General features: G+C 39.6%; 1 protein-coding gene across 2 annotated transcripts; it reads left to right on the plus strand.

Annotated features, from left to right (window-relative positions):
• The first annotated feature begins 1,508 nt into the window (after positions 1-1,508).
• Positions 1,509-24,214, plus strand: MTDH (metadherin). 2 transcript variants are annotated; one of them, XM_035126275.3, is made up of 13 exons: positions 1,509-2,149; positions 10,957-11,061; positions 12,165-12,249; positions 13,085-13,261; positions 13,512-13,580; positions 14,357-14,602; positions 16,150-16,236; positions 16,640-16,738; positions 17,686-17,813; positions 18,030-18,149; positions 18,479-18,595; positions 19,666-19,822; positions 20,744-24,214. In XM_035126275.3, exons 1-13 carry the CDS (start codon positions 1,718-1,720, stop codon positions 20,812-20,814), a joined length of 1,893 nt encoding a protein of 630 aa, XP_034982166.2. In that variant the 5' UTR covers positions 1,509-1,717; the 3' UTR covers positions 20,815-24,214. The 2 variants fall into 2 exon arrangements, with proteins under 2 accessions (XP_034982166.2, XP_034982167.2); XM_035126276.3 differs by having other exon boundaries at positions 14,357-14,575.
• The last annotated feature ends 1,334 nt before the right edge of the window (positions 24,215-25,548 follow it).

Genomic DNA, 25,548 nt, shown 5'->3' on the forward strand with positions numbered 1-25,548 from the left:
GATAGCATATGGTTTCAAGAGGTAAGAAAGTTTTAATCTGAAGACAGAGTTCTAGGTTGGACAAAAGAGCACTGGAGATTTATGGTGTTATTGTAAGAGTTGTTTGATTTTCAAAAATACAAGCAGAGCATAATGGAACCAAAGGACACTCCTAGAGCAGGCAGGATGTCCCCAAAGAGCAATTTGGGAAGGTATATTGTGCTGCCTCCATTGCACCCTCATTGTGCTGTCTAACAGAGCTTTTTTGGGATAGTGTGGGGCCAGTTACAGTCTGGCCTGAATGAGGTGACAGAATCAACTCCAGGTCACTGTGACTTGTTTGAAAAGCATTTTGAGGATAAACCTGCTTGTATCCGCCAAGACCTTGACTCCACTGTTACAGCAGATGAATATTGATAGGTGTCCAAACAACTGCATAATCCTGTTATGCTGGATGAGTTTCAGTTAGCAAGGCTTCAGGATGTAGACAAGATGCTTGGCTTGGTCAGGGTCATGAGTCTATCTCCTATATTGGTTTCACCTTTTAAGTTGAATTACTGAAATAAATGAACTTTTTGACAATATTCTAATTTTTCAAGTTTCACCTGTAAACTTCAGCTGGGCCATAAGCTTCAGCTGGTAGCCCAGCTGTTCCCCCATCTGGACAGGAATAGCCTAAATACAGTATTTAGGTCTGATTTACATAAACCTGCTTACAGTATTGTGTAGCCCTTGCAGAGATGTCTCTGAAAGGTTTTCATGCCTCAAGAAACGCTGCAATACATTAAGAGGGTTATCTGTCTGCTTATACTTTAGGTTACTGTAACTAAAAAAACAAAAACAAAGAAACCCCATTACAACCAACCTTCTTGCAAAGTAGAGATCGCAAAAGGCTGAAGCATGCATGTAATGCAAGCAAGAGATGTTCAGTAGGGCGTATTCTCAGGCGTATGAGATGGCAGCCCTGCAGCCAATCCTAATCCTGGCTGCTCAGAAGTAAATCCTATTAAATTCACTGGGTCTTACTACTGCCCGCATGGCTGCCAGCCATACCCTTTCCCAGGATACTCCATTCCATCTTTTTTTTTTTTTAATTGCTTCCCCAAAAAATCAGCCTCCACGCTCTCGGCCCCCCCTTCCCTCGCCTCAAAGCTCTGACGGGGCAGGTCGAGGGCGGCACCGGCGGCTCCTCTCCCTCCCTCCTCCTCCACCGCCCCTCCCTCGGCGAGGAAATCACTGCCACGTCGAGATTACTAGTTTACAAATCCCTCTCGCTGCCCAATCCCGCGCCAGGAGTGACGCCCACCATAGGAACCGCCCACTTGCGCCGACTACGTAACAACTGTAAGGGATGGGCAGATGGGAGAAAGAAGGACCCGTCGCCAGTCAAAGTGGGAGGGGCGCCGAGCACACGCAGACGCTCAGTCGCGAGCGCGCAGGCGCAAGCGGCGCTTCCCAGCCAACGGCTCCTTGAGCTCCACGTGACCCCTTTCCGTCACCGCCGCCCCGTGCGCGCCCGCTCGAACGCTGTGGCCGCCGACGTTCGGCGGCGGAGGGGTGACGTTGCGCTCTCTTGGGCCGAAACAAGACAGTCAGCGGCGCAACCGCCGCCTCTCTCGCGTCTCCGGCTTGGGTCGGCGGCGGGAGACCCGGAGGGCTTTCGGCTTCTCCTCGGAGGGTGAGCAATGCGCTCGGCGTGACGCAAGTTTCTGCTCTTGTCGCGGCCCCCGCTCCAGCCATGGCTTCGCCGAGCTGGCAAGAGGCTGTGGCCCAGCAGGCCGAGGAGGTGTCGGCCCGGCTTCGGGATGCGCTGTCGGCCGGCGTGGGCCTGCTCCGCACCGAACTGGGCCTGGAGCTGCCGCCGGGCCTGGAGCCGCAGCGCCTGCCCACCTGGCTGGTGCTCCTCTCCACGTCCGTCCTGGCGCTGCTGCTTCTGCTGGCGCTCCTGTGGGCCGCGGCCTGCGCCCGAGCGGGGGATGCTCGCAAGAAGAACCGCCTCAGGAGAACCGCCGAGGACGTCGACGAAGAGGACGAGGAGGAAGTGGCGGCGACGCGGGGCCTGACAGCAGCAGGGGGAGGAGGCCCTCCTCACAAGGGGACGATGCTCCTGCTGAAGGGAGACGAGCAGAAGAAGAGGAATAAAAAGAGGCCGCTGGAGAAAGCAGGCAGGGTGAGTGGAAACACGGTGGGAAAGGAGAACATTTGCATGAGTGGCTCGGTGGAATAGAGGGAGTTTCAATGTCTTGACTCAACACCATAAGAAAACTGTAGCGCTTCTGGTTCGGTTTCACACATTCTGCATATAACAACGTTCGTCTATGTGTTTAATTGAAAGTGCCAGCGGCCAAAGCTCCACCTGATGCTGCATTTCTAAATATGTTTTTTCTCTCCTTTTTCCCTTCCCCCATTTCTTTTTTTTTCCTGCTTTCCAAGTACTGTCTGAAGCAGAGAACTGCAGCTGCAGTTTTCCATGAATTTTGCACATTGAGGTTTTTCTTATCAAGGCTGTAATGTCTACAAGCACCTGTGAGCATGAAAAGTCAATGTACAGGTTCTAGCCGACTGCAAGAAAGTTTGCACCAGCTCTCTTCTTACCAGTGAACATATACGTACTGCAGTATGGGTGATTTTCTCATTTGAGGATCCACGTGACTTCGCCTACACACAGTGTGTTGAATAGTTGACCTTTAGGACTTCAGCATAAAACTTTCTAACTTTATCTCATTTGGTGTAGATAAGTCTGTTAATAATAATCTGTTTTAATCCTAGGTATACACTGGACTCAGCCTTTTTATTCACACAGCTCTCATGGTCAAAGTAGTTAAAAAGTGGCTATTCTCCCTCTTTCTGAGTGGTTTGGGAGTAGACGGACAAGGAAGATTATTCTGGATTTGGAGACTGAATATTAAAAAGCAAATTAACAATAACATGGCAGTGAACAGGCCTGGAAATTTCCTGCCCTTGGTGCTTTCTAGAAAGAAGTGACATCTAAGCATTTAAGGTTGTTTTCAGACATGTGCAAAATGCTTGTCTAAAAGTTTGATGCTAGCTCCTATAAAGCTGAGGGTTTCTGTTCAATAGCATCCTATATCCTAGATTGTCACATCTCATTCTTTTTTGTTGTTGAGAGTCATACAGTTTTAGGCAAGATAAATAATACTGTGTAAAATTGGAATCAACTGAAGCCTCTGTATGTGGTACATTGGCAATGTTTTAAGATGATATTGACAGTTTTCAATGGGCTAAAATGGTGTTCACGTTAAGCTTGGTGCTGTTGACAGATCTAATTAACAGGGCAAGATAAGCAAAGTGTTCAAATATGGCACCCAAATTTCTCCCCGCTTCTAAAGTGCATAGCTGCCAAGTTTTCCCTTTTCTTGCGAGGAAGCCTATTCAGCATAATGGAAAATCCCTTTTAAAAAGGGATAACTTGGCAGCTATGAAAGTGTAGTAGTGATGGATTCTTTAAAGCAGTGCATTGAATTGCTAATAGTCCGTATGAGGGGGAAAGCCTGTCCAGCAAAATTTGTGGGGCTGATGGTTTGAGGAGCAATTGGCGTAAAAACAGGTGAATTCAGTGTTCTTGAGAACTATCTGTTGGAACAGCACTTTAGCAGCTTTAGGGTGTTCCTTATTCCATCTTTGTCTTGATGCTCAGGTGAAATCTGACAGGGTCCATCCTTTTCAGCTTTTTCCCCTTCTGGAGACCTAGCTTGTGACTGGTAACACCACACACTGCAATATGCCTTATGCAGTGCTGTCTTTAAATTGTTTTGTGCCTTCAAAGCCGTAAACTGCCCAGAATAACTTGGACCATCTTATTACCTTTCCCATGGGTTTGATTGTAACTAGACCTCCATGAACAGAAAAGCTCCTTCCACTCATGGAGCAGAAGGAACTGGAATCCAGTTTTTGCCAGTCACTTCTTCGCCACTTGTACTGCCCCACCCTCGAGCAGGTTTTCAAGGGACTGCAATCTCACGAAGGCTAAAATGTAGTAGGGCCAGTTTTGAAATGATAATTTCGAAAGATGGTTAGAGCTTTGTGGCAAATAGTATTTTATTTTATCAAGTTCTGCCCATAATTCCTATGCAAGTAGATTGGGATAGTTTTAAAACTTTGTCAGATGGGTGTGCTCACCCTCAAGAAACCCAGAACCCACTCTCTGTTCTCCTGCCCACACATATAATTATCAGTCATTATGACAATCTGATCACTCAATTCTCTGGATTCCATTGTCAGTCTCTGATACTGCTGGTCAATCTGCATGCACATGTACACAGTCTAATGTTAATTCAGGCAAGTCCTTTGCTCATTTAGGAGTTCCCATTGAAAATAATGTGGTGGGGCATCCAGACTAAACAATCTTCCATTCAGACAGCTTTTATTGTAATTTGCAATACTTTACCAATTAGGACTCTTCTGAACACAGTCATTTGCATGCAAGAGAGCATTCCTCACTGAAGCCCACAGCCAGTCATATCTTTGCTGTGAAGTTTCTCTTTCCCTCAGTGCCTGTGTGGTGCTAACTGGCTCCTGACTGTCACTTACTTCAAGCTAGTGTGTTGTATGCTGTTGAAAGAGAGCTACTCTAGAGTTCAGCAGACCCCAGACTGGAAGGAATGAAGCAGGTATCCCAGCAGGGGAAAAATTCCTCCTTCATTCTTGCTTTTACAGTCCTCGAGGGAAAAGTTATAGGAGAAGAGAAGGCTTCCCCTCCGCTGTAGGTGTCCCTGCCTTTTATTATTTTTCAAACTCTAGGAAGGGAGAGTCTATTTTTCCTAGTTTTATAAAAACACCCCTTTTCAATTAAGAATTTAAAAATGGCTGGTTTGCTGCTATAGCTGTGTACTTTTTACTGAGAGGAGAAGAAAAAAGCTTTTGCAACTATTTTAGAGGTGTGCTCTCCCTCAATTATTTCCTTGGACATATTGACAGCAGAAACCTCTCGTCGCTCAATGCATAGCACATGCGGTTGAGAAGCATAAGATGGGAATTGAATCCCACCAGCAAGTAGATGCCCTCATTTACCTCTTGAATATCTGGCCCCCCCAAAAGTGCATCTGTTTTGGTAATTTCATTTATTAGTTAACCCGTAACCAAGGTTCACTGGGCAACAAACAAACAAATTAATATTTAAAATCCAATAAAACAACCATATAATATCGGAGAGCCACATCATTCTCATGACATGGCCAAAAGAAAGAGCTCCCAGGACCTGCATACACACTGTAAAATGCCACAGCAGCAGAAAGGAATCAGACATATCTTGGAGTATTTGTCTCTCTCTTGCACCAGCCTGATGCCAATAACATAAGGGCTGCTGAAGAAATCCTAGCTGCATGGAACAACAGGAGGCAGGATTCCAGGTTTATAATCCAGGTTATCATCCTACACTAATGCAAGGGGAGGAGCTTTAGACATCCAAGCACACCTCAGTCAATCGACATGTGTAATGCAAGAAACAATAATTAGGCTTCTGCATGGGCCAACACCGCTGCTATTTTGCTTGACAGGCTGGCCCTGCTTAGTAGCATCCCAACATGCCTCTTTGTCCTTGTCCTGTCCTAACCATTAAGTGTACTTGATTAAGTAGACTGTGGAGGAGCCATTGCCTCAAAGCCTGTCAAGCTCCCTGCCCTCAGTCGTGAGGCCAGCTAAAGCCAGATTATTTTACGGTTGAGAAGATCCATATCTACTATTCCCTAACAACAAATAACCAATGAGTGTGGCAAAGTCATAGGCTTTTATTTATTAGCATCCATGGTGGAGAGGTTTTTGAAAGGGAAAGTTTGAAGTATTTCTTATAAACCACTCAGAGCTATAACAATAAAACATAAAACACCATTAAAATGATACAATCATCATTAAAGTGACTGGCTAAACAGCTGTCATTTAAACTACCAGAGATTCCCCTTGTGCTAAATCCTGTAGCTCTTTAGTCATCAGATCTCAAGTATGGGTCGACTTTGTAACTCCAGTCAAGCCCTCTCCTGCATTTGAGCTTCCCTAACTTCTGCCACATGCCATGGGCACTTTTGTATCAGCAGCACAGCTTTGGTTCTCTCTAAGTCTTTTGTGAAAATTTGCCGCCCCACCCTATGCACTGCAGGGGGTTGGACTAGATTACCCTTGGGACCCTTTCCAAGTTCCAACTGTATAATTCTATGATTATGCCTCAGATTTTAGCATTGTTTGCTGCAGGAAGGCATGTGACTATGACAGGAGATGTAATCCCATAGTGTATAATGTGATTGCTTTATGCTGTGGTGTAGGCAAGAATTGGGCTACCATAGTCTGATCGCTTGGTGTTTCTCCTCTCCCTACTGCTGTAGTACTTTGTGCAAGAGAGAATATTAAGTTCTCAAAGCCTGGTTGTTGAGCCATGTTCTTTTTTTTGGTATTTTTGACTATCCTAGCTGAGGGATTTCATCTTCATAGGTTACAGTGGAACCTCGGTTTACGAACACAATTGGTTCCAGAAGTCTGTTCATAAACCGAAGTGTTCATAAACCGAAGCAAACTTTCCCATTGAAAGTAATGGGAAGTTGATTAATCCGTTCTAGACAAGGAAAAACACCCCCTAAAGCAGTAGGGCCTTCGCTCCGATGCCTTCGCGGAGGCCGGGGAGCGCTCCCTGGCCTCCGCGAAGGCATCAGAGCGAAGGCCCTGCTGCTTTAGGGGGTGTTTTTCCTTTTCTAGAACGGATTAACCGCTTTGCTCCGATGCCTTCGCGGAGGCCGGGGAGCAGTTCCGCGACTGGGCAGTGCAGCCGTGAAAGCAGTCCCCAGCCTCCGCAAAGGCATCGGAGCGAAGTCCCAGCTCCGATGCCTTCCGGAGGCTGGGGCTTCGGTCCGATGCCTTTGCGGAGACTGGGGAGCACTTTCGCGACTGCAGCCCAGTCACAGAAATGCTCCCCGGCCTCTGGGAGGCATCGGAACGAAGGCCCAGCCTCCCCGAAGGTATCGGACGCTCCGATGCCTTCGGGGAGGTTTGGCCTTTACTCCGATGCCTTCGGGGAGGCCGGGCCTTCGCTGCGGGCCTCCAGGGGGCATCGGAGCGAAGGCCCGGCCTCCGCGAAGGCATCAGACGCTCAGTAGGCCTCGGGCACCTCGGTTTACTAACTTCCGGGTTAGGATAGTTCGTAAACCGAGGTGTTCGTAAACCGAGGTTCCACTGTATTTGTTTCAGTTGCTATTACCAGCTTCTGGATAGAGAAGCAGAAAATCTGCTAAACTTGAACTAAACTATGTGTTTTGCCTGAGAAATCGTGTCAAGGCTGTTTGGGAGTATATCATAATATGTATAAAGGTTAGATTCTTTACCCCATTTCAATCAAGGATTGGATGTAATTGTAGAAGGGAGTATTCTGCAACTGCGGCCTTTTCCAGTCGTTCATGTTGTAAAATGAGAATTTGACACGAACTCAAACTACTGTAGTTATATTTAGAAATCAGTTTCATGACACTACTAACTTCAGGCTCCTATGTTTGAAAATAAAGCTTTTATAATAAAGTTTTAGGCATGTCTCATATATTCTCAAAGTTTTTTGTAGGAAACACTAGAACTTTTTTCCTGTAAAGATGAAAGCCACTTTACTGTTCTGGATTTTAAATATAACCTTATCCAACTTTTACTGTTAAAGTCTTAATATTTGATGAATAAAAACTATGGCATCCAAGTGGCTCCAGGGCATGTCAAATAATGCACATTAACTATTAAAGTGTTTATTTTAAAGTTCTTTTTTTGTAAATTTGTAAAATGATGTGCCAAAATGCTCTAACTGGAGATATCTTACTAGTGAGCTTCATCTTTGTTTTGTTGTGAATTGTGACTGTGTGTGTCAGATACAGAAAGTAGGCATTAATTTGAGGAGATGTGGTGTCTCAAAACATCTGAAGTTTTGCAGTAATCCGGTAGCGATGTCTGCCTGGAAAATACACTAATTCTTCACACAGGGAATTGAAGGTGAAACACATAGGCCTGATTCAATTATCAGATTCTGAACCTCCAAACCATGGTTTGGATATAGGAGATAAACTTGAGTGCACTCTACTTTTTTGATAACTCCTTCATCTGAACTAAGCCATTAAAAATTTAATACTGTATTTTAATTAATTGCTTTTTATGTTTTATTGTAATTTTATTGGTGTTAGCCGCCCTGAGCCTGGTTTTGACTGGGGAGGGCGGGGTATAAATAATTTTTTGTTATTATTATTATTATTACTGGTCCATGGGCCAGAATTGGCCCATGGTACACATACAGTCCCATTTGGCCTACAGCCTCTTTTCTTATTTGGCCTCTATTTAACCCAGCTTAATTATGATCCATAAAGAGTTGCCAAAGAAGCAGGGCACATGAAGCATTTTGGGGGTTGTAGTCAGTGTGAAGGGAGTACAGAGGTCAACTTTCTCAAAAGGCTTCAATGAAAGGCTTAAGCACCACCTGGATCTTTTTCCATTGAAATCAGTGAGATTCACTGGATCATACCTATTGTTATTGCAGAGACTAATTTTAGTTGTAGATGAGTTGATGCCTCAGATTCTTAACCCAACATTCTTATTTCGCTTCTATTCTGCCTTTGGTTCATGTAATTGAAAGCAGTATACCTCTTAAGTTTCCAGTGAGTCTTCCCTCCCCAAGTCCTTGACCAGACAAATCTCCTTAGCTTTGGTACTGTAATATCACTGTTCTGTAACTGCATAATACCGGTATATAGGATAGGATTTGCTTTTGTGGCCTTGGACTACATGCAATTGAAAGAACCATCAATATTATTTGAGGCTTGGAAATTAAGCAGTGCCACTCATTTAACTTTTTCCACTTTTGTGGACAAGTGAGACTTATTATTAATATTCATTTTATTTTAAAATCAAATATCTGTACCCTTAATAAATAAATCATATTAAATAGTAATATATACATTTATATGCCCCATTGGTAAGAATACTGAGAAGACAATTTAGCTCTTAATTATAATAAGATTAAGGGGGGAGGTAGAAATAACCAAGATTCAAATTAGAGTAGAATAAGAAAATTCTCCTTCTTTGTTAAATTTGACATCTATCTATCTATCTATCTCAAATTTCATAAAATTGAGAAGGGGTTATAACTAACCCAGTAGCTGCTTACTATTCCAAAATTCTATGAATTGTACCTAATCCTATTCAGATCTGATTACCTATCTCCCTTGGTGAACCCAAATAGACAAGTAATTTTACTCGAACAGCTATTCCCCATACAGTAATATGATATACCATTCCTTCAAACTAGGAATTTCAACTTCCACCATACTTTGCATATAAAATCTGTGCTGCCACTATTGTATGACATGACAAATTCCCACCCTCTATGGGTATTTTCCAAATATGTAAGCAAAATTATTTGGGGGTCCTTCCAAACCATATATTTCAAAGTAGAACTAACATTGGGTATTATTTCTTGCCAATATTCTTAGCTTCAAGGTTCTTCTGCCAACAGTGTATAAGATTGACTCTAGTTGAACCACAATTCCAACAACTATAATTACTGGTATTAAATGGGTTAAATGCCATAATATCCAGAGTTTTTCTGCATTATATATTAAAATTAACGAAGCAGTATGGTTGCGCTTTTTTGCCAGATATACTTCCAGTTTTCAGTTGGAATAGATATCCTTATCATTATTCCTATCACTTGTATCCATTTTGAAACATAGTCCACCAGGCAGCTTTACCCCATAGGTTAAATAATTCAGTAAATAATTCAGATGTCTCACATTGTCTTAGCCAATTTATCAGAAAATTTCTAATTTGGAAATATTCAAACAGAGCAAGTTCTGTATTCTTTATGCATTCTTGCATCTCATCCGGAGATTTTACTTGATTATAAACAATCCAATCTTTGAATTTCTCAAAGCCTTTTCTCTGCCAATTTGTAAATTGGCTTATGCTTTCATTTTTATTAAGCTGTGGGTGGAATAGCAATGAAGTGTTTGGAGATACCAGTGAACACTTTTTGTTTGTTTGTAAATTTAGCCCATATTTTCAGTAATACTGGGGAAATACTACTAGCTCATTTTTCTGTCTTTGCTTTCCATTCATAACAGTGCATTTGGTGGAATTTTTACAAAACCTTGGGCAGTATCCAACAAACTCATTTCATCAGGACAAGGATTTACACTTGCACAATGGATTTTCCCTCCTCCATGCATGGCCTGTGCGCTCCCCAAATCTGTGCTGGGGAGCCCCTAGAACAGATTGCAGGAGCAGGAGAGGGGGATTCCTGTTTCAAAAGCATAAATCCTTCCATTAACCATTACTCAGCACTACTTCAGATACAACCCTTTGTTCTGACTCTATTGTGTAACCTTGACCCAATTAGCAATTTATATTAAACCACTTTCTTGGTCATATTAAATTGTAGTGAGTAGTTGTTAAGTGAAAGTTTTAAGATTCTATTCTAAACTAGAAGTGAGCAAACAAGTAGTGGGTAGGTAAGTACAGTGGTGCCTCGCTAGACGAATTTAATTCATTCCACGGGTCAGATTGTATAATGAAAAATTCGTCTAGCGAATCCCATAGGAATGCATTGAATCTTTTTTAAAAATTGCCCATAGGAACGCATTAATTGAATTTCAATGCATTCCTATGGGAAACCGCGATTCGCTAGACTAATTTTTCACAAAATGAATTCATCTTGCGAGACAACCTCCGCTCAAAAAATCGCTTCGTTAAGCGAAAAATTCGTCTTGCAGGGCATTCATCTAGCAAGGCACCACCGTGTGTCGCATTGGCAGCATAGCTGCCAAGTTTTCCCTTTTCTCGCGAGGAAGCCTATTCAGTATAAGGGAAAATCCCTTTAAAAAAGGGATAACTTGGCAGCTATGATTGGCAGACTTCAGTAGAACTAAACATTTAGACTGAAAAACAGTGAAATACAATATGTAGTTATGTGAACTCTGTCTAAAATTAATGTGACAATTCTCTGATTTCTAGCTTAATGGTCAACCTGCTCATGAAGTGTCTGAAGAGGACGTAATACAGACCGTTCGAAGAGAAAACCTTAAACAGCAGTCAGAGGCAGAAAAGAAAGCTGAAAAGGTTGGTTATTTGTAAGTGATTGAAAGCTAGATAATATATATAAGTTGATATTGTCTAAAGCGAATTTCAGACAAAGGCTCTGCTATTTTGACTGGTCTTGGGAACCAGCCAAAAATCTCTGTTTGCCACCAGCCTTGTTGCACCGTCCAATCTTTACAATCACTTTGAGCTTTGTGCCTCTGAGACCTAGTCTGACTAGAAGCAAGTCCTGACTTCCATGCTTGAAGAAAAGGGTGCATACTTCCTTGCCCTCATACCGCTTTCAGGACAGCTTATAAAGCAACTTGGTGTAGCATCAGAAGAAAGTACCTCCCCTTCTACTGACTCTATGAAAGTATAGGAATTATTACTAAATTAAAAAGAGAAGCAGTCCATTTCTCAACCTCTGCTTCATATATTAATTTCTTATATTTGACATAAAGTCTACATTGTGACTACATTGTTTTTATACAGGAATACATTTTTTAAAAAAAGTAGCTCCCATGTGCAACTTCAGTATTGGACAATACTTTCAACCATAATCATTGGTATGCTTATTGTTAACAATATACTCAGCACAATCATAAATTTGTCTAATTAGAATAGAGATGCACCAAGTTCAATGGGGCTACTAGAAAAGGGGTGGCTACCCAGGTAAATGGGTTTAGGATAGCAGCCATAATTTTTACAATTTTTAAAATACATCTCTGTTTAAGTAATACATTTTAATCAATATTGACTTTTGTGACACTCAAGTTTTTAAAACCTATACTTTTGCTTTGCAGCATTTTTAGACCCCTTATGAAATGCCTATACTGCAGTGTGAAGCAGTGCATTTCAAAAAGATTACTACTAAATGTAACATGACTGTGCAACTTCAGGTATTTTGATAGCTTAAATCAGGCATCCCCAAACTCGGCCCTCCAGATGTTTTGGGACTACAGTTCCCATCATCCCTGACCACTGGTCCTATTAGCTAGGGATGGCTGGAGTTGTAGTCCCAAAACATGTGGAGGCCCGAGTTTGGGGATGCCTGGCTTAAATTAATATTGATAGAAAATATTTATTTTTTAAAATATTTATTTTTTATTTTAGTCAAAGAAAATATTTTCTTTTTATTTTAGTCAAAGAAGAATAAGAAGAAACCAAAGGGAGATGCTAAAACAGTTCAGGACCAGTCACGTGCTGATGGAAAGGAAGTTGATGAAGGTACTGAAAAGCATGTATGTTTTTTTAAAAAAAAAATCTGTGTGCTCCTATGGGAGGAAGGGCAAGTTAAAAAATTTAATAATGGTGCTATTAATAAAAACATTTTAAGAAATTTGTGGTTCATTCTATTATGGTCTTTAAAATGAAACTTGTTTTTAATCGGTTAATAGGTTTGAACTCTTTGCCTTAATGGGTCAATTTATCCATATGGAGCAGCAAGCTGCCAGTTCATGTGATTGTAGAATATAATTGTGTTACGATTGCTGCCTAAATTATAGATTTTATCAGATAATGTGTCAGACTTGAACTAGAATTGTATTTTCAGTGTTGGGAAGGAACAAACATCCATTTGGAGACATGTCAGAATGTGTTTTGGGGGTTTGAGTGTGATCACTGCACTTGAGTTGGAGGAAATTCAATAAAAGCAACTTGGATGTAACTATTAGAATGATTTTCCTCCATAGCGATTTTTAAAAAATGCCCACAAGGTTTCAGGACAGCCAGAGTTTGCACCTGCAATGATGACATTTGAAAGTGGGGAAAGAACAGTTTGAGAGAGCATCAAGCTATATAACTATATGGAAGTTAAGCTGGATATTGAGGGTATCTCTCAATATATATTTAGGAAACAGGGTCCTGTGGTAGGCAATAGAAGTTCTTAATTATGGGTAAGTGGTCTTTCAGATCAGTTTGTCTGCCATTTGGTGACTCCCTCATTGAGCAACTTCTGACAAGCTTTTGAGGAACACCCAACATTCACTGAAATACAGTTTGAAAACCACTGAGATAGGTTACTTCCTCTGTTTTATCTAATGGCTTTTTATACCTCTTTCAGGCGCTTGGGAAACAAAAATCAGTAACAGAGAGAAACGGCAGCAGCGTAAACGTGACAAGGTACTGACCGATGCTGGGCCAGAATCAAATCTACCAACTATGGAAAATTCAGTTACAATCTCCACTGAACAGCTAACATCTGCTACATCCCTTTCAGTTGGTACCAGAAAAAGCAAAGGTAGATGTGTGACTCTTGTTCTAGTTTTGTTTTTCACTTCTCATCTTAGGGGGCCGGGCAGCAACACTTAAAGAACAAGAGAAGAATACATATTACACGCTAAAAATTGAAACTCTGCTCTGTTGATTTAATTTAACGCTTTTAAAAGGTGTTAACTAAAAATAATGGAGCCTAGGATTGCCTATCCATCGGCATAAATAAAATGATTATAGTAGGATATTTCTTCACTAATGTAGCTTTTCTTGATCAGGTGATCCTGTTCTGAATGCTCAAGTTAGTAATTCTAAATCTGGAAAAGGAGAAATTACACTCCAGCAAGGTAAGGACTGTTTTCTGCATATAATAACCTAATTGGAGTTGTGATACTGACTAGAATTTTGTGCACTGGTTCACACAGAGCTTTTGCGTAGTTATGTGGGGTGTAATGTATTGGATAATTACTATACAGTTCTTTTCCTAACTTAAATTGCCTAGTTTCAGCTTCTTCCTTTTTTATAATTCTGCTGTCAGTTACTTTTTACTAACCTGAATTATTAATAAAAGCCATTAATTTCTCTTAACATACATGAAGAGAATTCACATTTGGTAGCAATAGGAATATGTTGTTGTGATTATGTTAATTGTGAGGCTTTCAGCCTGATCTTACATCAGAATTAAATACAACTGAGTTTTGTGAGACACATCAAGTATTCACAATACGATTAATACAGATAGGGAGAAGTGGTTTTTTGTAGATCTAGTGAAGGCTAAATTTCACCATTTTTATATACTGTAGTTATTGCCTTCTGGATAGCACTTCTTTCTACCCTTCCTTTCCCCATCTGATAGTGACTGCCAACTATGAACCGAGAAACACATGAGTGGTATTCAGCTATGTTAGCCAGCTTTTCCTGAGCAAGAAGTGAGGAAAAAGAAAAGGACTGGATTAGAAATGAGATAAAAGCCGAGTAACAACAACAACAAAAAGTTAAATGTAATCTAGGTCTTTTTATAAGCTTCCCTTGGCAGAATATAACTTTTATTTCTTTAATCAAGTACATTCATAGTATCAACTAAAATGCATGTTACAATTAAGTATATGTTTGTGTTAAAAAGCTCCTTCAGGACTGAGTGAAGGCCCCACAGTAAATGGAGGCAACTGGAACGAAAAGCCTGTAAAGCTTTCTCCTCAGATTGGTGCAAGTGAGGAGAAGTGGAGTTCAGTATCATCTTCAGGTAGCAAAAGGAAGAATGAGACATCAGCCTGGGGAAAAGATGCTGGAGATCATGGAAATGGGAAGGACTGGGGAGTTTCCCTGGTGGGCAGAACCTGGGGTGAGCGCACTTTGTTCCCTGGTATTGGTAAGTGCTTGTTTCTCTAAGAACAAAAACTGTCTTTAAGAAATGGCATTATGTATCTTTAACGTCCTGAAGAAGTGTGCATGCACACGAAAGCTCATACCAAAATATAAACTTAGTTGGTCTTTAAGGTGCTACTGAAGGAAATTTTTTATTTTGTCCTGCCCAACATTCTTCTTTCAGCTCTCATTGTAACAAAATTCTTTGAGTAATGATTAGGAAGTTTTAGCCTTTCCTTTTAAAGTGGTACCTCGACATCCGAACGACTCGACTTCCGAAGGTTTAGACTTCCGAAGTCGACAAACCCGGAAGTCTTTTCGCCGTGTGCGCGTTCTGCTCATGCGCAGAAGCGCAAAATTGCGCTTTGCACATGTGCAGAATGGGCGCTTCGACAACCGAAGGCTTTGACTTATGAAGAGCGCCGCAGAACGGATCGTCTTCGTAAGTCGCGTTACCACTGTATATGCTATGGTTAAAGTACAAAGAGCTACTAGTGGTCCATTTGAAGATTAGCGCCACATGGATAGCATTTTAACTTCTTAGCAGCAGATATTCCCATGCAGGGTATCATTGGAATCTTACTCATCCATCTCTCGGTCAGCTTGGACTTAAAGAAATAATCTGTATAAATAATCAGCTGTATAAATAATCAGCTTCAGTGGCACCCGCTCTGTGGAACGCCCTCCCATCACAGGTCAGAGAGATAAACAACTACCAGACATTTAGAAAATACCTAAAGGCAGCCCTGTTTAGGGAAGTTTTTAGTCTGTGGTATTTTAATGTATTTTGATGTATGTAGGAAGCCGCCCAGAGTGGCAAGGGAGACACGGCCAAATGGGCGGGGTAGAAATAATAAATCATTATTATTATTATTATTATTATTATTATTATTATTATTATTATTATTATTATTATTCAGCTTCTGGGTAAAGGGCAGAAGTGTAAAAATGTTTAGACAGGGTGGAAAATACTCTTTAATTTAAAGTTTGAAGGATTTCTGTTTCCAGGTCCAGAGTGTATTTCTCTTTTCCCTAACTTTAATCTGAAAACTCAAAAACAAGAGTTAAAATTCAATCCAAATTGTTACCAATAAAATTAAGAGCATATCTGAAAGAAGAATCATCATTTTTTGCTATTACCTGTTGAAGATAAAAATTCAAGATGTAATTATCCACAGCTTACAGTAATACTTGTTTGAAGCACAGCACCTGGTAGCTGATTGATCTAGTAGGTCCCTAATTCATTGTTTGGGGGGTTATAAAGGCATAAGGCTTAGAAGAAGAATGATCTTGCAGTCTTTGAATAAGGTGAATGATAACTATGACACTTGTGAAATTCCAGGACATTAGCTTATTTTACTTGTTACAATGAAATGAAACATCGTCAAATCCGTGGCTACAATGTTACAAGCTGTTGTATTTGTACAATGAATCTGGAATATTTTGTTCCCTAAAATCATTGGAAAAAGCTAGTCTTTTAAGAGGCTTGTCTTAAGAATGTGTGCCTAATTTTCAGTAGCAAAAATAGGTTATTTTGTATTTTTTCAACAGCCTGGTCTGGAGTGGATGGAAGGATTAATCCTCCTGAACAGAGTTCTACTTCATTCACTTCATTGGGGCTAAATCCTCCAGTTTCTGGTAATATTTTAAAATTGCTCTACAGATGAACTACATGCTTAAGTTATACTCTCCTGAAAACCTCTGGTCATCTATGTTAATTGAAAGAGTTGTTGCATCTAAGTTTGGAAAAACTTATAAACTGTATATGGTAGTCAAGAGGCTGGTTTTCAGAAATGTCAATTATCATTATTGGCTTAGCAGACTACTAAAATACTTCATTCTCTGTATTTTCAGAAGAGGGAAGGGTGTTTGATCTTATGTAAATCAGCTTTTCTCTTTGGGTTTAATTGGTAATATCAGGGACAGCAAAGAAGCAAGCTATTCCATTGCATGTAGAATTCTCAAAACACTAGGCCCTTTTCCATTTGAAAATCTTAATCTGTAGTAACATGCCTTTGTGTGTGTGTTGTCTTCTTTTCAGGAGCCAGCAGTGAATCTGTTCCTCAACCTACTACTACAGACTTCCAATGGGATTTAAATCGTAATCAGGCGCATATTGATGATGAATGGTCTGGGTTAAGTAAGTTGTTTTTAAACAACCTTGTATGACTTACACTAGAAAGATTTACATTCATATTCATATTCCTAATCATCCATGTGTCTACTGCAAATGGGACCAGGTGTTTATCCACATGGTTTTAACAATGAAGTGTGGTTTTGCTATCCTAAAACGTAAGACATATATTGTGACATGCATTTTGGGGACCAGAGTGTGAATTTATTCAATGCATGTGGTGCCTACTTGGTGGGTAAGTTGAACACCCAAGAAAATGCTTTTTAAAAAATAAAACAAGGGCCAAAAGGCTAAACTATGCAAGAGGCTCTCACCCAAGAAAGCTTGTACTACAATAAATGGAGCAAAACTCCTACTGGCTACCTGCTGTAACTGCAAATGTCTCCCATTGGGAACAGAGACACAGTCAGTTGACCAGTGACAAGGTCACTGTCTGGAATTACAGTGGTACCTCGGTTTAAGTACACAATTGGTTCCGGAAGTCTGTGCTTAACCTGAAGCGAACTTTCCCATTGAAAGTAATGGAAAGTGGATTAATCCGTTCCAGACGGGTCCACAGAGTACTTAAACTGAAAGTACTCAAACCGAAGTATACTTAAACCGAGGTATGACTGTACCCATCTTGCTTTCCACAGCTTTTTAATAGTTGCTGCTACTTTGATTTATGTGTGTTTAAAAATTGTAATTGTAGTAATTTTAAAGGTAAATTCATTGTTTCACAGCAACTGACTGATATTTTTCAAAGATTCAAGTTTAATAGTTATGCTAAAGTTTGTTTTCTGTAGTAATATAGCAAATATTAAAAAAAATACTCGACTGATATTTGACCAATAATACTTGACCAATAAAGCAAAGTTATGCACGATAAAAATTGACATAATTAGTGTGTGACTTGAGTCATGTCACATGACTTTTACTATACTACTTGAAACTGGTTCCTTCATTATTCACAGACGGCCTATCTTCTGCTGACCCCAGTTCTGACTGGAATGCCCCTGCAGAGGAATGGGGAAACTGGATAGAAGAAGAAAAGACTCATTGCATTCCACAGCTTGAGGAACCGCTATCTGAGGCTCAAAAGGTATTGGTATGAGATCTGTTGGAAAGCACATGGAATTAGTCTTATCCTAAAAATGCTTCTTAATTTTTAGATTTTTTTTAGAAATGGTGGACTAATACGATAGACAAAAGCATAACTGAAATGGATTGGAAATCAAACATTGTTTAATTTCATGGTTATGTAGAGAGGCAGCTTATTCTAATAAACATTCTCTGTTCTTTTTTGTTTTTATATTAGGCTTCAGATGATGAGAAAGAAAAGGCAGAACCAACTCTGCAAAGTACTGCAAGTGGTAAATCAAAGAAGAAGAAGAAGAAAAAGAAGAAGCAGGGAGAAGAGGCTAGCTCTCCTGTACAAGTGAGGCAGAATATTATTATTGTTGCTATTATTATAGATATATTTATACTCTGCCTTTTTACCTGACGGTGGTTCTGACCAATAGAAAGGAACTGCTAGAACATAATGAAATTGAAATATTTCCCCATTTATTACTATCATGAAATGCTTTATCAATCTTTTAAACAGAGAGGAGAAAGTTTCATTGCAACTGATTTTAGATTACAAAATTGGGTATTTAAATTCTGGTTCATTACACTGATTTGATCTTGCAGCAGAATTGATTTTACAGGATTAGAAAGAGTGGTTCAAGTTCCTCAGTATCCTTTGTGTTTCTTTTTTCTTGGTAGGATGCTGATGACTTGGAAAGACATGCTGGAGAAGAATTTCCAGAAGATACCTCAAAAGTTCAACAAGAGGAGATAGCTTTCTCTTTAAAGACCATCAGCACTAGTGAACAAGCTGAGGTATAGATAAATAGATCTAGGTGCTCATTAGGCATACCTTCAGTACTTACAATCAACAAAAAGCACCCATATTTTTGAGGGTCTAAAGCAGGCATCCCCAGCCTTCGGCCCTCCAGATGTTTTGGACTACAATTCCCATCCCTGACCACTGGTCCTGTTAGCTAGGAATCATGGGAGTTGTAGGTCAAAACACTTGGAGGGCCGCAGGTTTGAGAAGCCTGGCCTAAAGGCTGAGGTATAATTTAACTTTATAAGCAAAGAGGTGTTGTTCCATTTCTCAGGACCCTTCTACACATGAGCTCCTTATAGATCAGTCTAGACCACAACATGCCATGAACACAGATCATTTATACAACAGGAAGAAGTATACATATGCAGAGACATCTGTTTGGCCTCTGTGGGAAAGGGGTTTGGGATTCCCTGTCAGTGGAAACCCTGAACAAGGACTTTTGCTTGTGCAATGGGGCTTTCCCTCCCCCCCCCCAAATGCACCAAGCAAAATAGACTCCCAAGAGGGTACGTAGAATCCCCAAAAGACTTTGTGGGAAGAGGAGAACGGGAAAATCAGACCATCTGGCAAGTTGCAATGTTTGCACAGATGGATTATTTGTCATAGTGCAGCATAGAATTCCACCAAGAATCTTTGGACTAGATGGGCCTTTGGTCCGACCCAGAGGGCTGGTCTTATGTTTTTGCATTTCTTACTTTGCCATTCTTCCCGAAAGAATATCCTTGCATATGTTACGAGTTCTGCGGAAATCCCAGAGCTGAATCTCAGTGTCTGTCATCTTCAGTGACATTTTTATTTATTTATTTAACAAGACCCAGCTCTTTAAAAAAAATTCTGGCCATTATCCAAGGAAATTTACAATAGTTACAGGTCACAGTTGTAATTTGTTAGTTTTACACTAATGTATCTGGAAATGATAGCTTCTCATTCTCCTGTTTTGTCACTTAGTCAAAATGAAACGTTAAAAATGCACTCAAATGTCTCAACATCCTCTATTATAAACAGTCATAATTAAATGTTGCCAAAAAGTCTGTATTCTGATCTGCAGTTTTTATTTTAGCCTGAGGAGATGCCCTCATTTGCTGTTTCTACTGAGCCATCTGTAACTGTATCAGAGAGTGAATCTGACAAGATAACTTCCCAAGTGCCACAGATGCTACCGGAGACAGAAGTTCCTATTTCTAATGTTAAACAAAACAGTGTGCCTCCACCACAGAGTAAGTAATTTCTTCCTCCAGGTGCCTGCTAGACGCAGTGGGAAGTACTCTATTTTCATTTAACCAAATGGTGGTTGTGTCATAACAACCATGCAGATCTTTTTGCAGATAATGCTTATCCCTCATAGGAATGATTCTGAACATTCAACATCCATCAGTCCCGTTTTTAAAACCAGTGGGATTTGTATGCACTATGAAAAAGTGCTATTTAAAGATTTATGTGTTTGAGCTGTCAGGAGGCTGGGAAATTGAGAGTCTTTGTTTCTTGATTATTTTCCTGCACCAGTATGTCACACAATGAAATTGGCATGTGACACTTTGCTTATAATGAACCACATTTGTGAATGGAAATTGGCTTCCCATCTGAAACCCTACGGTCAGCATAGACAGAACTGGGCTAAATGAACCAATAACTTCCTATGTTTATGTAGGAAAATCATACCATATTGAATGTCACCACACCAAAAGTCATACCAAGACAGTTCTCAAGCCATGACATTACCTAGATCAGGCATAGGCAAACTTGGCCCTCCAAATGTTTTGGGACTACAACTCCCATCATCCCTAGCTACAAGGACTGGTGGTCAGGGATGATGGGAGTTGTACAGTAGTCCCAAAATATCTGGAGGGCCGAGTTTGCCTATGCCTGACGTAGATAGATAAAAGAGATGTTGCCTTAGTGGAATTTCTAGTTTTTGCATTTCCTTACCTGAGTAACTCAGTAGAATGAAATGTGTGATGTAGAATGAAATCTATGATGAAGAGGTTAAAACAGTTATGATTAAATGGGCGTAAGATTTTGTTTATAATATACAATTAGAGGCATGGGAACTTAATATTATTCCAAAAAAAGAGAAATGTATGAATGAACTATACATAAGTATAATTGACAGTAAATATTCTTTATTCTTAAACTTGTAGCCAAGTCTGAAGAGAGCTGGGAGTCTCCCAAACAAATTAAAAAGAAGAAAAAGGCCAGAAGGGAAACGTGAATTTTCTGAGATGGACGTGTGTTGCAGAAACACTTGTCGTGAAGATTATGCTGTTTATGCAATAATTTGTGAACCTGTACAGAATTTTATATAAATTTCAACAGATTTTTTAAAAAACAAACTGCTTTGAACACAACCATCTTTAAGAACAGGAACAGAAGGAAAATAAGTTGGTGACATAATTTAACAGGAAATATGACAATACTGGAAGACACATTGAAGAGTCTGTATTTCAACATATGGGGAAAGTAATTATAAAAACGACTTGTCTTTACAACAGTGCCCTGTTTACAACAGATTATCTCTATTTTACGTCCATTGGAGAAAAAGGATTGGTCTTAAAATTTCCTAAATCATCTGTAAAACTTATGTCACTCTGAGTAGTGTCCATTCTGAATTTCTTAATGCCTAAATCAAAGAACTCTGGTTAAATCTGCCATATCTTTCTAATACTTAATGGAATGTGCTAATTATAAAGTTAATTATAAGTACAGAGAGCCTGGAGTCATAAATGCTTGCTCTTGAATAGTCCCCTTGACTTAAAGGAAATATTTCAAAATAAGTGGAAAAATTATGACTAGAACCATTCAGTAAAGTCATTTCTGTAGCATATGAAATGTGGTTAAGAATGCAAAACTTGCAGAAACTGTTATGAATTAAGAAACAGAAAATTGGTCAAAACTTGAGCGTGGTTCATGAAGTTGCTTCTGATTAGTCTTCTACTTGAATTACTCAAATAATATATTTTTAAGAAGGGGCTGTATGCTCCAAATGAGTCTTGTGTTTTATTCCTTTTTAAGGTAATAGGTTAGTTGTTGCCCTTAAAATTTTATTCACATTAATTTTGAAGTTGTATTTCATGTCTCTTCCATGTCCCATTTTTATTTTTATTAATTGTAATTTTACAGAAAACTTCCATAAACTCTTCAGAGATGTGGTAGAGAATGAAAGAGGGAAATAATGGCTTCAGACAGCTTTAATTGATCTTGAGACCACCTGTATCAGGAAGTGCTTTTTTACTGCCTTAACCTATGTAGAATCTGCATCTAGAGTTCTTAAATGGGATTAGTGTGTTTTGTATTTTTTAAAAAATCATGCAAATATAGCAATTGTAAAACCAACTTTCCTCTTGGAATTATTGATTAAAATGGGAGTTGAGCTGCATCATTTCAGGCACTGTGTAAATTACATCACATCAAGCAGGCAGATATCTATCTATGAATAGTGCATGCTCAGCCATGTACACTGTATATAGCCTTTACAAAATGTTTGTGTGTGTTTTAAAGGACCATAATTAACATAACTTGGTGAGCATCTATTAAAGAAAAGCAATGATTATTTGATGTGATTGGCTTAGGTTTTTCATGTGGCAGAGAAATTGTAACAGCTGTAACCGATGGTACTTACTGACTCTCCCATAATGTTTCATTGTCTAAATCAGAAAAATTGGTAAAAATTTAACTTGCAATGCAAGAACAATTAAAGCAACAAACTGGATTTAGTTGTATTGAAGACCAGCCTTATTAATTGATAGTGTTCCTAATAAACGAATACTAATTTCCACAGGTATTAACTCCTGTTACAGGAACATGGCAGATGTTTACATGTTCAGATGTTTTGTTTAATTCAGTGACATTTCTAAATCAATTTTGTTAAAATAAATTGAGCAAATTGATAAGATTGTGTTATTTAGTAGTATATAGTACGTAGACTATCTTACTGAGTAGACACAAGTGTCCATGAAATTACCAAATGTTGAAATTTGATTTTCAACAATGATTTTTAAAAGAATGTTGAACATGTGAAATCATGTATCTTGTAAATTCCATTCTTCATTAACATCTACAGGGAGTGCAACCAATTTCATCCACTGACAGTATTTTTTAAAAGTTGCAGCCACTCTCCACACATGATCAAATGTCAGTTTATGGGAAAGGTAGAGAAATGGTAACAGCTATTCATGAAATGTGGTGGGCAATGCCTTTGCTTCTGTGATTGGCCTAAGTAAGTGTGTCCATATATTATGTAGAGTCATTAAACCATGTTTGCTAATTCACAAGAGTTCCCCACCATCCCTCCTATTTAAGGAGAATTGTTGAATGGGAAGGATTTATATACATATCTGCTGGCAGGTCAAATGCAAAGTGAGAGGCATTTTAATGTGTTTTGACAGTAAAGCTGCTTGTGTGAGCTTCTCACAAATCAGTGTGACCCAGCTACTAATGGTGGTGTAACGGTACTCTCTAGTATCACAACTTCAGTCACAATCAGCCACTTGCAATTCTAAACCTGCTGTTGAGCAATTTCATGGCATCCTTGCAAAGAACCCTTGTGCTCAGTCAGCTGTGGACAGTTGCCCTACGAACTGGAGATGCTTAAGAATTAATTGGGTTGTCTCTTTGGTGTTACTTTGAACACCAACTGCTGCTTTCAAACTCTGCCCCAAAGTACAGTATTTGTGTTTTTGGAAATCGGATTGAAGTAAATATGGAGTGAACCTGTAAAAATTGAAAGTTCTCAATACCTGCTTTTTTTCAGTTCTCATTACTGGAACACTTACCTCTGCAGAGGACTGTAACCTAAAATGTCAGTTTACATCCACTCCAGTCCTAAAATTGTTTTTCAACTGACATGGGTTTCTAACAGCAGCCTTCAGCTTTACTGAAGGGTGAGGTCTCTATTGATTTCCTCCTACCTCCACCTTTGGAATCCTAAATTTTGGTATTGTGCTCCAACTACAGCTGAAATCAGTTATCTATGGGGATTGTAAATATTTCCCAGTCTCTGCAGCTTCTGGAGCAATGCATTCTTGAAGTTCTTGAAAAGCACAAGACTTGAGTCCATAAACCATAAATGTTCCTGCCTAAGTAGAGGAATGTCAGCAAGGCAGCAAAATTTAGCAACCAGAAAATGTAAAGACAGGAATTTTCTATTTTGTGCAATTGGCAATGACATTTTTCTCTCTCAAAACAAAGTTGTATTAATGTGGAATGTACACTTTACTCATATTGACTAACTATAGCCTTCATGGCCAACTGCATCCAGATAACCTTTTATGGGGCAAACACAAGCAAAGTAGCTAACATATTCTCATTAGTAAATGCATGGAATGTTTTTTCAAAGATTAATGTGGGTTTTGTAACTTTTGAAATTGTTTGTATGCACAACTTTACAAAAAAATGTGATATGTAATTGGGTAGTCATTGCATGCTTTACTCTTGACTTTTTGTTTGGTTTTCTTGGGGAAAGTGTATAGAATTCATAACATGTTTGTTACAAAGTTGGCTCAAGGTGGATGAAAACTTTGTTTTTTTAAAAAAAACAAAAAAATTACAGTAGACAGACATTATTTAACTATTTGCTAAAGAATGTTATACATTAAAATCAATTTTCAAAACTGTTCACAGAAATACCTTTTTAGTGTTGCTGTTTGCCGTTTTGGTAACACTATTCCTCTGCAATTTCTATTGAATTCAATGGCGCTTACTCCCAGGTAAGTGGGGTTAGGATTGCAGCCTTAATTTTGTAAGTTGTCTTATCTTTCAGACCCAGAGCTTAACACCAACCTGCATTATAGGAGCTGTGTTTTAATTTCTTTTTTGTGTGTCTTTGTTCTCCTTTGTTTAAAACAAAACCTTAAACAAGAATGGGGGGGGGCGTTGTGACTATTGATCCAGCCCATTTGACGTTGGGCCTCAATCCTGTTCTGTGGAATACTTTGAAAATATATTTTAAAGCACTTTTGAGTATGTGGAATCAGAAGACTGCTGTCAGTGTGACTCCCTACTTCAATTGCTTTAGACAAGTATAGCCTATAATGTGGCAAAAACACACACAAGGAATTGCAGGCAGGAATAGGAAATAGGTGCCAATCACAAACTTTTAGAAGTCAGTATAACATCTTCAGTGATACTTTGCAAAGCTGTGAAGAAGGCATTTCAAGTCCCTAGATAGCAGCACAGAGTTCGCCTAGGGCCTTGGTTGGAAAGATTTTATTTGCATGTTGCACAAATCTCTGAATACGGAGCCAGTTGTGTAAATAAGTATAGCCGTGGTTGCATGTTGGAAACACTTCATTTAAAAAGCTGTGTGTTTTCTTTAACTTGGAACACACACACACAGCAGACATGACTGCAAGTGTATTTGTTTGATTCTCCATCGGGAGGGATTTATTCCTCTGGTAACAAATCTGTTGCAGTAAGAGAGAAGACTAAGCCGGGTGCACACAGCTCCTGCCCAAGGTTGCAGAGAGATAACTGGAAGGCTGGCAAAACACTGGAGGATATGGGGGAGTGGATCTCCTTCCCTCCCAGTTCAAACTCACTAAAGCCATATTGTTGCTAAAAAGCTTGAACGCTTGTGAAGTCCTTGAAATATGTCTACTGTTAAGTACACAACAGTATAGAGTGCAATGCCCTCAAAACCAAAGCACAACATTAAAAAAAAATGCCTTGTGGATACATACGCAAACTGCAAAAGCAAAACAACCTCTAAATGCAAGTTCAATAATATTGTCAATGTTAAAGAGTTCCTAGGGCGTATGCAAATCCCACATATTTGACCTAGAACTAGGCTGTTTCCTTCCACCCATCAGCCTCTGGTACAATTGTCCTTAGAGTAGCCTTTGCCCACCTGATGCCCTCTGAACGTTGGATGACTCCCATTGCAGTCTCACAACATCCTGAGGGCACCAGGTTGGGGCGTGTTAAGACGTACCATTAAAGTCCAACATTT

Source organism: Zootoca vivipara, chromosome 8, assembly GCF_965207765.1.
Source record: "Zootoca vivipara chromosome 8, rZooViv2.hap1.1, whole genome shotgun sequence".
NCBI lineage: Eukaryota > Metazoa > Chordata > Lepidosauria > Squamata > Lacertidae > Zootoca > Zootoca vivipara.

Coding starts and splice junctions, on each gene's coding strand:
- MTDH (XM_035126275.3), top strand. CDS start 1,718: ATGGCTTCGCCGAGCTGGCAAGAGGCTGTGGCCCAGCAGGCCGAGGAG. Junction 2,150..10,956: donor CGCTGGAGAAAGCAGGCAGG/GTGAGTGGAAAC, acceptor TCTGATTTCTAG/CTTAATGGTCAACCTGCTCA. Junction 16,739..17,685: donor TGATGAATGGTCTGGGTTAA/GTAAGTTGTTTT, acceptor CATTATTCACAG/ACGGCCTATCTTCTGCTGAC.